The sequence below is a fragment of the Rhodamnia argentea genome, chromosome 4, assembly GCF_020921035.1.
Source record: "Rhodamnia argentea isolate NSW1041297 chromosome 4, ASM2092103v1, whole genome shotgun sequence".
NCBI lineage: Eukaryota > Viridiplantae > Streptophyta > Magnoliopsida > Myrtales > Myrtaceae > Rhodamnia > Rhodamnia argentea.
In genome coordinates this window covers 7,316,394-7,333,824 of record NC_063153.1, presented here as the reverse complement: position 1 = coordinate 7,333,824, position 17,431 = coordinate 7,316,394, and the positions used below count along the sequence as shown (strand labels likewise).

Below are 17,431 nucleotides of genomic sequence, written 5' to 3'. Positions count from 1 at the left end.
GGTCGCATTTTTTTTTTTTTTTTGCGACGTTTATTTTTTACGTTGATACAAGGTAAGACAAACTACTTACAACAAACATGATGGCATGCAATGAGCCGCCGAGATATAGAATCACCTTAAAGTTTACCCGTAAAACCCTAGAATTGCCTTCCCGTGCAAGGAAAGCGCTTGTAAGTCTTCGACTACATCAACAATTTCACACACATAACCCTAGGGCAAGCTGAAGCCTTCAACTATTGATTAATTTAGAGACCTAGTACAACATTTTAACGGGATCACACTCATTCTTTCTAAAGATCAGCTAAAGAGACTTTAGCTGCAATAGAGCGTGTTCGGCCAGATACATTTGAGAGAGAGAGAGAGAGAGAGAGAGAGAGAGAGAGGGAGATTCAGTTCCTGTTACTATTCCAAGTATGATTGTATAAGAGGAGGTAACAATTTTACACCTTCAATGTCGCATTAAGAGAGCCAGCAGAAAGGCTGCTGCTGCTCGGAATGCTCTCCATGCAAGAATAAAAAAGACATGATCTTCATGCAGATAATTGCAAACACTTATTAGCCAGATCAATCATAATAATTGCAATTCTGGCTTCCTCTCTTAAGAACCATCTTAGAATGCTCCCGAACACAAACAAGAACAGTGCCAGAACTGACTGAATCATATCCAAATGCTTCCAAATGCTTCTTCAATAGCCCTTTTCTTGCTTAGCTCTATGCTCCACCCTCCCGCTCTTCCTCCTCTTTCGGCTCGGAGCTTCATCATTTCTTCATCATCGTATCCATGGATGTCAAGGCCAGTCCCAAGTGGCACTGGCTGTGGGGCCATGCCAGTTGGCCGTGGCTGTCCTCCAGCAATTGCAGGAGCATATTGTCCCTGTGTCCCAACACTCAATCCTGCTTGAGAGTTAAGAGCCTGAATGGAGGCTAAAGACATGAGAAAGCAAACAATACGATCTGCAACTAATATTTCACGGAAAAACAAACATCCAAAATCAAAAGTAAACCAAAATACAGACAGAAGGTAATCTAGGTTTATCCAATCAATGGTGTCTGCCATAGTTTCCTGACAAAGGAGTTCTAAGAGAATACGCCAGTGATTTTAAGAACTTCTCTAGGGACCACATCAAGTGCTTTCTTAAGATGTATGGATACCATGTGTACGCCATTTTTGCATCCTCCCTCTAAATGCCTCAATCAACCACTTAGATAGAGATGGATTATCGTTCTTCTTTTGGAAGTGTAGCATTCATAGCCTTAACCTGCTCCCTATCATTCCTTTAGATCATTTCAGTCTCTGATTTGGCTTAATGCATGTGTAGTTGGTGACATTCTCGATCCCATGATTACAATATCTATCCATGTACACATGCATAGATGTGCGTACAATGAATCTCATCCTATAGAACTTCTCTTGAAAAATGGAACTGGGGGTGGAGGAATAAAATATCCAAATTATGCACTGGCTATCGAGATCAATAAGAACAAGAACTACAACCGCAAGGCATTCCCAGTACAATTCATGCTAACTTTAATGGTTCCAACATCCAACTAAATGGAAACCTAATAGTGGTATTACTTCCTCACGTGAATTTGCTACACCATCATTAAGAACATAAAAAAAAAAAAAAAAAGGACAAAAAACAAAGAAGGTTGAGAATAGTGAAGGGCATGATCATATAATGCAAAAGTAAGATCCATATTCTTGGGCTGTACTAAAAGCAAACACACTAGAGATAAGGCTTCTCCAACGTTGTAGCTTTTCTACGCCTCTAACTCGTGAGGTTGCAGATTATCATCCCAGGATCACACAACATGCTTTATTTTATGACAATACTTAGAAATGAATTTAGAAAACTCCTGATTCATGATAGTCACAAAGCACCACATCATGTTTCCCTTTAATGACTAAGGAATTATTGACTCATCTGATCATCCTTGACAACTTGTGCATTGTCATTTCCTAAACCATGGCCTCAAGGACACTATGACAAACAAAAGATGTCATCAAGGGAGACCTCCTTCGAAGCACCCAGGTCACTTTTCCTTATAGAAAGTGTACATGTAAGTTTTTACACGCCACAGCAAGCAATAGAACTATGAATTGATAGGTGACTCCAGATAACCATTCACAAAACTTAAAAATAAAGACAAAAGTTTTCTGATATAGTAAATGTAAAGATACAGGATATACATGGAGCAAATAAATGATGGAATTGATCAACTTGGAAAGACTTGGCAATAATAGTAGAATCCAACAATAATAAAGTGATCAATAGGTTTTCATTTTTCTTACCCCGTCTGGATCACCTTGGGGAGGCAGCCCCTTGCTTGCAGCCAACGCTGCAGCAAACTCTTCAGCCTGTTAAGCAATAGCAACAGTGAATACCAAATGCAAAGTCATGACACTTCGACTATTGAGACTTAAAAGCATAAACTCAAAGAAAGTGTTGAAACAGCTGAATTACTATTGAACTAACATGGCCAAAACAATATATCAGATAAAGCAGAGACAGCCACCTTCTTCGCGCGATTAATCATAATCTGCTCAGCATTTTCTTCCTGGTACTTTGCAATCTTTGCTTCAATAGTCGGCACATCCATTCCTTCAATCAGATTGAATGCTGCAAAGTATCATAGTCAGACTCAGCAATGAAACAAGATGAGGAAATCCAATTAAAAACATTCACAAGCTCACTCATTTCCTCCACTTCTTCCAAGTAGTCATTGTACTCTTTCACGGATGGAAAATCGTCTTCTCTTTTATTGAATCTGTAAGTGAAAGCAAATGAGACAAAGTAAATTCGTTTGGCCCTATGTTTAAGTTGCCCAGTTGTGCAGTTTTTTCTTTGGCTATTTTCCTTCCTACATGGATATTTGTTCATTTTTCTCTTCCATGTCAGGTCAGGAAACTTCTGGAAAAAAAAAAAAAAAAGCAATCAAAGTGTAAGACACAAATAGCACAGGGGTATCTTAAAAACCTTGCCTAAGATCAAGAAATTGCCAAGGTAGTAGAAAGAAAAACAGTTAGAATTAGACTTAGAGCATAAAAACACCAAAACTAGAAAAAAGAACGCCTTTGTGTAAGTGATGTCTGAATACTTTAATTTGTGCCATGAGCAACAACTACGAGTAAGTAGTAATACACTTTGCCTGCATTTTAGCAGTAAAATCTATAAACTAGTGCGTGCAGCCCAGATCTCGTGGCGGAATGGATGTTAGGGAGGTGGCGACAGAGAGTGAGAGACTTACATGCTGGCCATCCTCCTCCTAATGGCCATTTCCCTGTTGTGGGGATTAGTGCCAGAAACTACCATTGGTTTGTGTCCTCTCAACCGTCCTCAACCTGGTTCCTATCTAATGATTCACAAGACAAAATGAGTCAACTACGTAAAAAGATGCATACACAAATACAAGTGCTCGATTATCTGCTCATACCAATATATCATGACCTCAAGGAGCAGCTGTAGATTTTGTCCACGGAATCGAGAGAAACTCTTTGGAGGTACCTGCACAAATGACACATAATATTAGTCAGACAGAGTGCTAGACATAAGAATAAGATGCAGGAGACACGGATGGAAAAATGAATCTTTTGCAGCAGCCACAACACATTCTTCAAAGTTTCCCATTCAAACCATTGCACGGAATACCGAAAATGTGAATCCTGAAATTGAACTCCCGCCAAATTGACTGGATCAATATCCCATCTTTATCCTATGTAAAAGGGCCAAAAAAGGACTAGAAGAGAAACTCAAATGAATTCTCTTCTTCTTACCCACGTATGGGCATATAAGTCAAGTCTGGGATTGCTCTTCTCCTTCATAAATAAGAGCCTCTGCCAAAGTGGTAACGCAAGATGCACCCGTGACTAAAGTATAGACCTCTGAGACATATTATCAAACACGAAGAGGGCACACTCAATGTGGCTAGACGCCCAAATCTCTAGAACCCACGAAGGAACACACAGTTCATTACGGTCACACTTGTACCCCCATTCGATCAAAATCAAGAACTCACCCTCGTCTCGACATCGCCCAAAATTTGAAAAATAAAGAAATTGAACAGGACAACAAAAAAAAGTTGCACATTCATGATCGCGTCCGAAGAGCATAGCCTCAGAAAAAAGGTAAAGAAGAAAATGAACAAACGAAGCGCAGAAGTATGTGCTGATTACAGAGTGAAGAACAAAAGCGAGTGGTGATTACAGGAAGAAACAGTGTCTCACCGGAGCTGAAGTCCGAGGTGGGTGTTCCTGTTCCACAGGCGCCAATTGAGAAATCAGCGGTTTTTCCTGCACAACGATCACGTTTACGGGCTATAAGAAGTTAAAAAAAAAATTCTTTTTACTTTTTTTTTTTTGTGGTTTGTCATATCATTACGAATTTTGGGCGGTATGTTGTTTAAAAAATGCTAGAGAATAATGTTTTGGTGAATTATCCTATGGTCAATTAAAGCTGTAGCCGTGGAATTTAAGCTTTGAATAAAAACAAGTTCATGAAAATTATAAACAAAAATTTGTTTTTAATCTCCACGCTATTCCATTACATCAATATAAAAAAAATTATATAATTCAACCAAACAATCGCCAACCCTTTTACAATTTTGTAGTTTACCGGATAAATAAATCAAACGCTCGAATGTCACACTCCATTTCATATCCAACGCACCACCCGACCTAAGTAGTATCGACATCGACACGCGACACGATACGTTGACACGTCATTTATAAAAAAATAGAGAATTCCGACATATTTGAACACAACTTGGCGCATTCCCTTTGGCTCTTCAAGCACTCTACTAAGCATTTTTAGCCTGGAATCTCCTATCGATCTTAAACATTTTCATATCTTCGTTATCCCAGTAGTCAATCTTCTTACTTCGAGGCTTGATGGCTGAAGGCGAGGAGCTTGCGATGACTTACTACATAAGGTATTGAACCAAAGGCAAAGAAGGACTATTTAACTTTTAAGTATTAATTGTAATTGTGTCGGCATATGATCAGATAATTTCTAGCCTTTGGATTGAATCGATAGTTCCACCCATCGAAAGAAAAAACGATCTACCTACTAGCTAACCTTGCCAATGCTGCTAATTAGATCTTGACTTGGTTCCGATTTCTCCTACAAGACACAACAACACCTATGATGCAAGGAGTAATCGACATACATCATGATATCTTTTTCTTACTCATTATGATTTTGGTTTTCGTATCACGGATCTTGGCTCGGGCTTTATGGCATTTCCACTTTAAAAAAAAATCCCGCAAAGCATTGTTCATGGAACTACTATATACACACACATAGCGGTGAGTTTCTTCTTTTTCTTCTGTTGGGGATTCATGATTAATTTTTTTTTTACTGGATAGGTATATTAATTTTTGGGTGTTTGGATATATGACTTAAGTATATACATTTTCGATAAATTTACATTTTGATTCCAGATTTATTGAGAATGCTTAAAATTGACCCCCGTGCGTGTCGAAATAGCGTGTCAGGTTACTAGACTCGCTTATCTCTGTCGTGTGTGGAGCGCCGACCATGTGTTGATCGCATGTTGAAAAGTGTCGGACAGGACACGGAGACTCCCCGAAGAGTGTCGATGCTTCTAGCACCTGACATAAACTTGAACTCCTCTAAAATTTTCACAAGAATCCAAATGTTGTGTATGTGTCATTGTCCCAATAGACCCTTAAAATGTTTTATACTTATTTGTGGAGATCCGAAAAACATTAATTGGAATTACTTGCAAATGTTTCATTACCACTAATTTAGCCTTTAGGACTGCAAGTTATATTTTACTGAGAAAATAAGGTGCAGCAATAACCTGGGCCTAATTAATAAATATACAATTGTTAGGGAGACATAGTACTTCTTGCCACTACAATTTAAGATCACTTGCAATTTGGGTGACTATGCTTCGACTGCCATCATCAATTTTATGTAATAAACCTCAGATTGCATCAATTTGGTGCATTTTTTTCAAATTTTCAGTAACCTTCTCCGCCAATCACAAGGGTGCAGAAATTCGAATTTCAACACAACAATTGCATGAGGCCCCAGTAATCGGTCTCTGGTCATTCTTGAGATGTGCTAAGGTGCTAAAGCAAATTCGATTTCAGAGGTATAGAGGACGATCGAGATTGCCTCACGGTTCCATGCTCGATCGCAAAGTGCGTGAGCGTGGACTATAGTTTCACTTTAAATCTCCCCGCGGTTGAAAGATGTCTTTCAAACTTTAAATGATGGCAATTAGCAAGTCAACATTACAAACACAACATCAAAAAGTTAATTAGATGCTCAAATTCACACTAGAAAGGGAATTTTTTTTTTTTTGAGATAACTAACCCTATGTAATGGAACATTCTTGTAAATAACCTTATACGTGTATTAATTGGCGAATTACATTTGTTTGTACGCTATGGTAATGCTAGATAATCATGTCAACGTTTAATCTACGCTATCTATCACCATTCTTAAAGGGGGGCTCGTCCACTTTGTACATCAGAACCATGTGGAGTACCCTTGCAGTTGAGGAAAGTTGTCCATGAAAACCCTTTGAAAATAGTAATGTAGAAATGATGTATTGACATGTTTCTAACAATTAGAGGGAAATTGTCCATAATGTTCTAAACCTATTACACTATTGCCAATTCAGTCATAAACCTTTTAATTTTACCAGTTGAGTAATAGACCTTTCGACGTTTTGCCAATTGAGTCCATCCGGCCGATTTTGACAGAAAATCGCCGACATGGATCTCGGCCATCCCATGTGGCACGGTCGCCGTAGATATAGACAATTTTAATTAATATTTTAACTTTTATTCTTTTTTCCCTCGAAGTGGCTGGCAAGCCGGGCCTCCACCTAGCCGACCGTGCCACATAAGACGGCCGGGGTCCACGTCGGCGATTTTCGTCAAAATTGGCCGGATGGACTCAATTGATAAAACGTTAAAGTACTTATGACTCAATTGATAAAATTAAAAGGCTTCGAATTGAATTAACAAAAGTGCAATAGGTTTAAGATTTTTTGGACAATTTCCCCCTAACGGTTGACCGAGTTGAGAGATAAGTATAAACAATCCATTTAAGTTGTGTCGATTAATCATGTAGTTCATGAGCAATTTTAGTGACTGTATGATCTTAATTATCGCGATATAATTAGGAAGAAGCTTTCAAGAAGATATTAAGTGGAATAGCCATGTTCATTGTAATTAGTGTGTGCTAAGTTTGATTACTCGATGGAGTAGCCCATGGCAAACAGCCATTCTGAAAGACTTTGAAGGATGGTCTCTCCCTTTCCATAGTGACTGAACAAGTAGTATAGTTGTGAAATCCAAAAGAACTCCAGAAGCCTGCACACAGACGTGTGAAAACCTAGTGATTCTTTTCAGTAAGAACTTCATAGGGAAATTGTCTAGAGGTAGGAGCCGCCGAAACTCGAATTCGAGGAGAAATTATCTTTCTAAATCAGTGAATAGCTTTGTAAAAATCAGCACGAGCTCCGATTCGTCGTACAGAACAGTGTCATTCTGAACAATCGGAGATGGTGACCATGACGAGTCGATCTATACCAAGGACAATTTCTTATGATGGCAAAGCATAGCAAAGCCTTTCCCCTGGACTAGATGGTAACAAAAGATCGATCCTCGATGCTGCGAAAAGCCATCGCATGCCATGTCAAAATGAAGGCGATAACATTCTACGTACCCCTCAACAACCTGAATGTTCTTAAACCATTAAAGAGGGAAAGAAACAGGGCAACCTGAAATTCTTGTCATCTACAGTTCAAGGTCTTGTTTCAAGTCCCACATGAATGCTTTTCTCCATCATGAATACGTGCGCAGAGATCGAATGACTTGCAACCCCATAGAGAACTTCGCTGTGGAAGAGTGCAATTGCGAGTAACAATAAGAACTTTCAAGAATCGCTAACTAGTTCGAGTGACGGCATCGAGGTTCCTGCTAAGAAGGCTTTGATGAGTGCAAGGGCTAGCTTCGGTTTATGAAGAGGGACTTCGTGACCCGCTCCTCTGACAGATACAAACGTGAGTCCCTCATACTCCTGAGTCCATCCACCCACCTGCAAGAACAAATCATGTTTTTACCCAAGATTACAGCTTTGCCATTGATTACACAAATGCTAAATGGCTCCGACATCTTTCACGAAAATTATGTTAAGTAGGCATTGCCCCAGTTTGAAAGAACCTAATGTTGCTGACAAGAAAAATGCCTTAGCGGTTCGCCTTGGAATGAATAATAAGCAATTTTGAGAGGGGCAAATTATGTACTTCATAATAAACAGGTATCTGCAATTTACAAAGTGCAACAATGCGAAACGGGGGGTGGGGGGGCGAGGAATTTTGGACGAGAATTTTTAAAAATTTTGAAGAGGTGACATGGATCAAATCAGGCCGTCCATTTTGATTTGGACGGCCCGATTTGATCAATGTCACCCTTAACATTGCCGGATCCCAAGAGGCTCTCTAATTTTTCCTTTCTATAAATGGAAAGCGTGCTTCCTGATTTAGCAAGACATAATGGAGAGAGGGAGAGAGAGAGAGAGAGAGGGAACCATAGAAATTTACCTTTCCATCATCATACCAAGCGCGAAAAGGCTTCACAGTTGGAAGCTTTAAAGAATCTATCGTGTACCGGGTGGATGTGACGGGGATGATAGCATCCGTATCACCACTGTCATAGGAAAAGAGATGGATGAAGTAAGAAAACAACATTGTCGCTAACTTTGTGTATTGTGCAATATGAGAAAATCTGGTATCATCTGGATGTGACCACAATGATAGACCAGGGTATCAAAATGTAAACACAGGATGAACATGACACCTATTAACACTAACATTAAAGCCTTTGTCTAAACATCCTTGTACCAACAGCTCCAAGGATCCAAATTAATATTATGAATGGCCCAACCCTAAATAAGGGAAGCTAGATTTTCCCTTCCATATGGTTGTATCGTAAGGTACATAATTGGTAAATCATCCTGTACGTTTGCCTCATAAGTGATCCTACACCCACATATATCTGGGAAGAGTGTTCAAATGGACAGCCTCTCTTGCAATAGCCCAAAAAGGAAGAAGACTGCCGCTGTTTTAAGTAATATACAACTCCTAGAAAACTTGAAATTTAACACTTCGTCAATTTGGAAGAAGAATAACATTTATTCATTCTCTGCGGGATACCTGAACATCCAGATGCGAAGTCCTTTGTGCATAAGCTCACGGTAGATGTCCAGCACTGTACGAGGAGAATCCTTCCAATTCTCATTTATTAAATCACTGCAGATTACAAAGTTGCAGTGAAAGATTGCAATACCTCATAACCTCCAAGCAAAACAAAGCAAAACAGAGAGAGGAAGGATGACTCGATTATTAGTGGTGCGTGTCACATGTACAAACCAAAGTAAAGAATTGACTCGTGAAACACCCAACTCTTTACTTTTCATCAGACTAGGCTGTTACAGGAGGACAATGTGTGGAAAAGACCAAGACTTCTTTGATCTCGCTCAGGATGGACATTTATTCCCATGTGAACCTACTTTAAAAGATAGCTCTGCTAGGACCCCAATCGGTACCGTGATTTCTTGTTTTGAATGACAGAAGATAAGAATTGCTGCTAATTATGCATCACCCTTTTGTAGAGGTAAGCAAAGCAAAACTTCGCAACACTGATGCTTGCATTCAGTTATGTAATGGACATCATGTACAGCCGAAGATGCATCGAAATGACACGTACATTTCTCAATGCATTGAAGATCTTGAACTAGTACTCTCAGTAAACATTTCATAGAATTATGCACCTGAAGGATAGAACAACCACAAAATCCCATACTCCTAGCTCATTGTTCTACCTTCTTTTGTTCCTTATGTATTCTTGATCATTACAAAGGGTAATGACTAATGGCAATAGATACTATTCTGTACCATTGGTGGCTAAAATTTTGGCCAGTCCTTTAAGGGAAAGTAGGTTGATTTCTTTCCATTGATTTGTCAACCAGAAGCTATGTGGCTAATAATTCAATGGGACTTATCGCTTGTATGCATTAATGAAGATTCAATACAGGTGATCAAGCCCGAGTATTTACGAGTTACACTGAATGATCTATACCTGCAAGTGTCCCATTTAGGTGGCGCAAATTCCTTGTTAACATGAAGCGCCTTCTGAACCTCAGCATGGTTGAAGTATGCAACCGAGTGCTTCTCCGTGCAAGGATCGTATTGCTCGTTGACACGACCAATCACCTTAGACATTATTTTTCAAGGTCACCCAGAAAGCATATAGAAAAACATAATTCTATTTTAGAGCAAAGTACTATCATTCTGTTCAACTTACGCTATTAAGAACCAGTTCAGCTCTACAAGTAGATGGCAGTGAAGTTATCGTGCAAAGCATATACCAGTGTACGCTATGCAAACTGGTCATACAGTGCATTTCAAGACCACCACACAAAATGGGGTAGAGACATCTTGACAAAAGCTTGGATAATTGTATATCACAAGGTTAACATGTGATAAAGGAATAGATTACTGGAAGCATCATCAGACAAAAGCAAAAGATTGGAATCCCTGTGAAAATGCTATCTAACTTTTGCTGTCACCGTACCCCGAATTCTTCCGTTCAAATCAGGGGAAGAAAGTGTGAACAGCTGACATTACTAAGTAAACGACCATATTTTCAAATGAAAACTAATCAAAAGGAGACAATTCGATGTTACATTAGCTTTGCATGATTGTTGTATCTACCTAGTCAGCGTATAACAGGAGACTTGCTGATATCAATCAAACCCGTGACACTTGATCACCTGTTGAATAGAACAGCTCTGGAGAATCTCAGATAGCTCTTCCCCACTTGCATAGACAGGTGAAAATTATGCAAAGGGAAATTTAGTATTTATTTATTGCAAGTGCTAGTCCAGATGATCTTTATAACAGGAGTTTTGGAAATCTTCCCCTGGAAAGGAATTGTGTAGACAATCACCTGCTATAATATGTCTATTGGAAGCACCCTACTACTCATATCCATCTATCATCAAGTAGTGTTTACTTAAGGTAATATAGAGAAGCAGTAGAAGGGAGAGCTCATGCAACTATTTTAGTTCCAGTTCCTACTAGCAAGACTGTCCAATACTATGCAGTAAAATCCCTCCATTGCCAGTAACTATGTTAATCCACCCAACCACTACGGAAGAACCGATGTTTTAAAAACCAGCCAGGTGACAGAACCAGTCAACCAACCAGTTCAAATTATTACTATGAATACTAAAATTGTTACCTTAATAGCCATGGAGAAGGTCTGGTGTAGAACTTGGATTTACAGACATATCATGAACATTGAGAAAAGAGGTAAAGTTTGCTGTTGTTGAAAGAATATGAACTCACTTTCATTCTTTTGCGAAGGCGGTTTGACTGGCTTCCATTAACAGGGCAAAGGGGCGTGTATATGCTGTATGGATCGATATCTCCGAGTTCGTCACTAGCTATGTCTAGAACTTTGTCACAAGCACTTGAGGTGTGTATAAAAGACTGAAAATCACAGAGAACATTCAGCAGCTTGAATGTCTGATCAGAAATCAAACCAGTTGACCACATAAATTGGAAGACCCCAAGATGATCGTGGAAGTCATCAGTTAGAGCATTTCCCACCTGCATTAGGGACATATTCTCAGTTAATGAACATCAAACATGCAGTAATGTTTTCCTCCTAAAAGACAGGCACATACCATATAGCCTTTCAGATTGATAACATTTTCACCAGATGCTTTGTTGTACTTCACAATGGCTTTACTCAATTGAGGAACATAGTGACCTGCAATCCTAGCCAGTCAGTATTTGTGCATCTTTATGACATATCAAAGTGCAATAGTAAAGGAAAACCTCCACTTTAACCATAAGGTGTACATATGACTGGCACTATGCCTATGAATGCAGAAACTACACATTCAAATAATAATTGTAGGACATTTCATCTTTCTATATGAGTAGCGGAACGTGATAAAAACCCACATGCTAGTTTTTCTACTCGATAGAAGCCAGAAGAAAGAACATTGAAAGAGCCTGGATAAAATTAGCAAGCATGGCCGAGCCCTCATGTGGACATACATATATTAAAAGGTCAAATAGGACTTTTCGAGACATGGTATACTAGGTTCAACCAGAAAATCAGACAATCAGATTTGATTCATTTAATACAACAAAGGGCACAGCAGAAATTCGCTACCATAGAAAATAGTGATGCAGTAAATCAGGATGAAAGCCCAAGTTCATCTCATCCAGATAGAACATGCTCCATACAAAGAAGAAAAGCTAAGCAAAAAGCCGGGTTTTTATCCAAATCATCTAAAGAAGATGTTTTTGGCTAATCTGCATTGAACTGATACAGCAATAAGCACAATTCGTACCTCCATAGCTCTCTCCTGTAATATAAAATTCCCTCCCTTTAAACTGCGGAAAGCGCTCAAACCACTTGAGTAGAAACGCTAGTGAATCCTCAGCTGAAAACAATGTGATGTCAACAAATTGAAATGTGAGGAAGTCATGGGTAAGAACAAGAAGGTTGGAAAACAATTACTGGAAAAGAACTATTATAGTACCAGTCCTTTTGTCTCCATTGTTCAGCAAATCAGAGGACGTATTGGAGTAGGAAAAACCAACACCAACGGGTGAATCAAGAAACAACAAGTTGGCAACTGCAGGTATGGTAATGCAGTCAGATGAGGTTGTAAACTAAGATGAATTTAGAGTTCCACCACATCAATATATACACTGGACATACAATGACCAGTTGGCCTTTTCTACTTTTCTACCAGACTTTTATTTAGACAGTTTATCCATGTGATCTTTCACCCACAAAATTCTCCGAGAAGAAAGGAGACTGAAGACGTTAAATGGGAGATAGAAGCAGAAAACTGAGTTCATTAAATAAGCAGCCTCTTACAGCAGGAGATAATTGATTTCTGAAATACATAGAGCACTCAGAAGTTTGTGAATCCAATGTGGACACAATTAGCCAATTGAATTTCGAACACCATAACAATCAAATAATGAGACAACGGAACACCGTAACAATCACAACAGAACGCCGGAACAATCAAATAATAAGACAACGAAACAAAAAAAACAGAACTTGAGGTAGCATAGTGGGAATTCCGAACCATGTTCATAATGGGTAAAAGGGAACAACAAAGCAACAGTTAAAAATGAACTCATAAGTCATAACCGAACAATTTAGCATAATGACGAGGTATTAGCTACCTTGATTCCAAGAGTAAGGATTGAGATAGAGGCTCAAATCCGGCTTGATATGGAAAGGGCCTATTTCCTCTGCCTCCCCATAAGCGATTGACGAGCACCCAGGCCCTGCAATAACCCATCTGGAGCTTAGAAGAGAAAGCCTCTTTGGAAAAGCCAGCTTTATGAAGCCAAAAATAACAAAAGATTCGGACAGTACAACAAAAAACAACACAACATGTGAAAAAGAAGCTCGTTAGATCACTGGTAAGATGCTCAAACTGTAGCCGAAAGAACAAAAGCATCAAAAAGCAAGCGGAATTAACTCATATCGACAACTAAAGCTAACATCCACGGAAAAGAGTAAGGTCCAAAACCGCAAAAGAAAAACAGGACAGCCTCAATCAGAAACAAAAAGGGAATTAGTGAAAAGAAAGGAAAGCAAACAATCATTTCATATACCGTTATAAAACACAACCGAAACAGCAAAACCGGCGTAATTAGTAAAGTCCAAAGGATTCGATAACCGACTCGTTAAAAAGCGGCAAAAAGCCAAAAGATTCGATACTCGAAAGTCAGAATAGATGCAAAAAGCTGTGAAAATGATTTTTCACCTCCATTGAGCCAAAGCACAAGGGGCTTAGAATCAGGGTCCTCGACGGCCTCAGTGAACCAATAGAACAAGGCCCTCCCAGATTCTTGATTGACCGTGACGTATCCCGAATAGTGGGCGAAGCTGATGTTGAAGCTCTGACCCGGAAGCTCGAGAACCCTGTCCAACTGCTGCTGCACAAGCGGGTCTTCCTCGGAGAGACCCAGCTGGAGATTGATGAGAAAGACGAAGACATGAAGGAGAAGAAGGAAACCCCATTTGGGATTGGCCATCTTTTCGCTCGAAAGTACGTTGAATATGTCGAAGAATGGGAAGAAAAGGAACGATATTTAAGGAGAAACCGGCGGTGTGATTGGGTGGTTGCTTCGCTAATAGATGGACGGAAGTGGCAGTAATAATGTCTGCAACGCCATGTCTCTGGCCTAGGAATCAGACAAAGAGGATGACCCCTCGATTCGCGGGATGTTTGTTCATAGGAGTCCCCGAGGTATGGGAAGGTGATACTTTCTTGCAGTTTCGTGAACACCTGTAATTCGAGGGAACTGTCATTCCCTTTTCCCGTCACTTGTAACGGAGATAACCTTGCCAACAAAAAAATAAACCCCATAAATGGAAAACTCAAAGGAAAAAGCTCTCGTGAAGTTGACTGCGCTCCTGAACTTCGGAACGTTAGTTGGATTGGAGATAAGTTGGGGAAGTGACGACCACGTTGCTTGGAGACGACAAGTATGATTCCTCCGTTACGGTGCCGAGTTTCGGTCCATAGGTTGCTTTCTAATCAAACTTAGGAGCACTTTGACCAAAAAACAAAAAAAAAAAAAAATCAAACTTAGGAGCACTGCTAGCTGCATTGGACCACGTGATTTGAGGTGAAAATAAGCAACTCGCTTGCTTTATGCCCTTCTTTGGTTTTTTCTTTAGACTAAAGTCTCTCTCTCTCTCTCTCTGTGTTCTACACAGCCAGTCGATGGCAAACCAAAGTCTTGAAGATGACTCAGCATCAACAATTGAATGGCAGGGACAACAGGAGCCGTGTGTCGACGGGAGGTTCTTCGGGTTCTAGAGTGTCAATGCACGCTTCTGGTGCACAAATTTGTGAAAGAAGCAAGCAAATCCAACTCAACTGGCAAGATTCAGAATCTGTACTCATTTACACAAGCTGCCATCTATGGAATTCTTGTTCATAGATGCATAACATGTTAACTCGGAAAAGCTAAAACTTCATTAGACTTGATCTGAAATGGAACAATTCAGAAAGCAGTTGTGTTTCGCACGAATGAAGCAATTACAGGAAACAAACCAAAAGCGCCTTCATCCAGAGAAAATTAATCTACTTTGCCAGTCTATTGACTTTCAGATACGGTAAGGCACCGATGACATTGTCATAGTCACTCCGGCTGACAGGATGCTGCATTGACAACAATGAACTCTTGTAAGAGCGAATCTCAAATTATGACAACATCAAAGTAGCTCATGTCAACATGATAGCATTCACGAAGTTGCATGGCAATCTCAATGAAGTTCTCCCATTGATATCACCTACCACAAAAAAATATCACGGAAAATTGAGAAGCTATTGCCTACATGAAAGGTAGACCACAGGGAGGAAAAAAGTTATCTTGTCAAAGGACCTAGCTCAAGATGAAGGTAGGAGCTGTAGAAAGATTATCATTTAAATAGACATTGCCATGTCTGCATCAAAACAGTCAAATTACGGAGCATCTGTTTCTGTCATTGATTTTGTATACAAAAGGAACAATCCACACTCTCATAGATGACTATAAACTTCACAATGACAATGCAACAAAGAAAGGTGCAAGAGCATAATGACATACTTGCATGTCAACATTTGATTAAATTGCTGCACTTCAACTTAGAAACCACTTGGGATGTCATGGACACAACTTACGACAGTTCTTTCAAGCTCATTTTTCTACTAAGCTTAGTCAAAGGAGAAAGAGGTGCATCTGGTAGTGTAGAACCGGTGCTTTTAATTGATTGAATCTCTATGGCATCAATAACAACCATTTGATAGCATTACTTACTCTACAAAGGTTTCATCTCTCCACATGCAACCAACTTACTCTTTTTACCAGGAAATCACCACCTATGTTCCAACTGATCTAAAATTACTAACATGAGATGTACACCAACAGCAAACCACTAAAATTACGAACTGCAACCCACTACACTTTATGCCACATGCACTGCCAAGAGTTCCTTTTGCATACATAGCAGCGTGTAGTTGATTTGAGATCCCCTAAGCATTAATCCAGGCTACCTTAGCAACCAATGATGCAAAGCAAGATATAGAACAAGTATAAACCTAGTCCAATTACTGCTGATGCAAATTTGCAAAGTGCGTAAGAACTGTACTAGATATGACTCACATTTCGCAGGTAACTGAACTTAGTAAAAGAAAGAAAGACCCGGTTGTAGAAGTTAACCATAGTCCAAACAGTCCATCTTCTTCAAAATAGCATGAGGCAGGACATAAGCATCTCAACAATTCAGGCAAACAGTCCAGCAAAGGAAAAAGGATCACTCTGCATATATGAGTGCTAAAGAAGCAAGCCCATGACTGAATCATTGAGATTGCGGAGGATGAGAAAGAAATTAGTGCAACAGCTTGTCTATAAGTTTACAGATGATTCGACGATTGGTAATTGGTATTCAAAACTTGGTTTCAGCAGAATTCAGTAATTGTTTAATGCAACTTGTCCCTATCCGATGGTATAAAAGCAAATTATAAGAAAATGATCATCCAGACAAATGCTCTAGCTCCAGTCAGTTCTGCAACAAACATGCATTTTGGAAGAACGTAGCTGCAAGTTAACAAATTTAAAGCAGCAGCAACAAAATCAACAGTAACAACAACGACAGCAACAAATGCCGGGGCAACGACAGTCAATTCCACAAAAAGAAAAAGAACCCACCATCTTTGACAATCGCCATTTCCTTTTGGTGTTCTTCTTCGCGAGCAGATGCTGCTTTCCAGCCCTCCTCCGCACAATCTTCCCTCTACCCGTCACTCTGAATCGCTTCGCCGAAGCCTATCCACAAAATTCACCATTCACACGAAGCGCCAAAAGAACTTTTTTGACAAACCAATCCTTTTAACAAGATAAACTCGAAGAAGAAAGACCCATCAAGAGAGAGAGAGAGAGAGAGAGAGAACGAAAAGAACCTAGAAAATCATAAGCACCTTGTGGGTCTTCATCTTGTAGCCTTTCGCGGAGACGACGGTCAGAGGCCTCGGGCTCCGAGAGAGGGGAGAGACTGCGGACACTTTGCGGGACTGGAGCGAGGGAAACCCGGAGATGCAACGGACGGAGCTGAGCTTCAGAGAGTTGGTCGCCGCATTGAGCGGCGCGAGACGGACCGACCCTGGAGAAGCTCGAGAGGACGAAGGGGGCAGTCTCAGAGCGAAGGAAGCCATGGTCAAGGAAGCCATTGCTTTCTTGTTCCGCGCCTGTATTCCGCGATATGCGGTTTTTAGAGGACGATGGAGTGGCGGTGGCCGATGAACATGTGGATAACACTCATAACAGAGTTAAAATATTTTGACTTTATTTTTAT

At 39.9% G+C, this 17,431-nt stretch overlaps 3 protein-coding genes across 6 annotated transcripts; all 3 read right to left on the bottom strand.

Moving 5' to 3' along the window:
* Nucleotides 1–368: 368 nt before the first annotated feature.
* LOC115736216 lies at nucleotides 369–4,306 on the bottom strand. 4 transcript variants are annotated; one of them, XM_030667788.2, is made up of 7 exons: nucleotides 4,226–4,306; nucleotides 3,436–3,506; nucleotides 3,250–3,354; nucleotides 2,696–2,769; nucleotides 2,518–2,621; nucleotides 2,294–2,359; nucleotides 369–913 (listed from the first exon to the last, which is right to left on the bottom strand). In XM_030667788.2, the coding sequence occupies exons 3-7, from the start codon at nucleotides 3,312–3,314 to the stop codon at nucleotides 659–661; spliced, it is 564 nt and encodes a 187-aa protein (XP_030523648.1). In that variant the 5' UTR covers nucleotides 3,315–3,354; nucleotides 3,436–3,506; nucleotides 4,226–4,306; the 3' UTR covers nucleotides 369–658. The 4 variants fall into 4 exon arrangements, with proteins under 4 accessions (XP_030523648.1, XP_030523649.1, XP_048133916.1 ...); XM_030667789.2 differs by having other exon boundaries at nucleotides 3,250–3,350; nucleotides 4,226–4,296; XM_048277959.1 differs by lacking the exon at nucleotides 4,226–4,306 and having other exon boundaries at nucleotides 3,250–3,349; nucleotides 3,436–3,994.
* A 3,439-nt stretch (nucleotides 4,307–7,745) lies between these two features.
* Nucleotides 7,746–14,430, bottom strand: LOC115736195 (serine carboxypeptidase II-2). Its single transcript, XM_030667757.2, has 10 exons — nucleotides 13,854–14,430; nucleotides 13,264–13,368; nucleotides 12,603–12,698; nucleotides 12,411–12,503; nucleotides 11,733–11,818; nucleotides 11,392–11,655; nucleotides 10,121–10,254; nucleotides 9,196–9,291; nucleotides 8,584–8,689; nucleotides 7,746–8,078 (listed from the first exon to the last, which is right to left on the bottom strand). Exons 1-10 carry the CDS (start codon nucleotides 14,122–14,124, stop codon nucleotides 7,917–7,919), a joined length of 1,413 nt encoding a protein of 470 aa, XP_030523617.1. The 5' UTR covers nucleotides 14,125–14,430; the 3' UTR covers nucleotides 7,746–7,916.
* A 589-nt stretch (nucleotides 14,431–15,019) lies between these two features.
* On the bottom strand, nucleotides 15,020–17,391 carry LOC115736039 (50S ribosomal protein L35, chloroplastic). The gene is made up of 3 exons (XM_030667538.2): nucleotides 17,058–17,391; nucleotides 16,789–16,905; nucleotides 15,020–15,260 (listed from the first exon to the last, which is right to left on the bottom strand). The coding sequence occupies exons 1-3, from the start codon at nucleotides 17,304–17,306 to the stop codon at nucleotides 15,183–15,185; spliced, it is 444 nt and encodes a 147-aa protein (XP_030523398.1). The 5' UTR covers nucleotides 17,307–17,391; the 3' UTR covers nucleotides 15,020–15,182.
* Nucleotides 17,392–17,431: the final 40 nt, after the last annotated feature.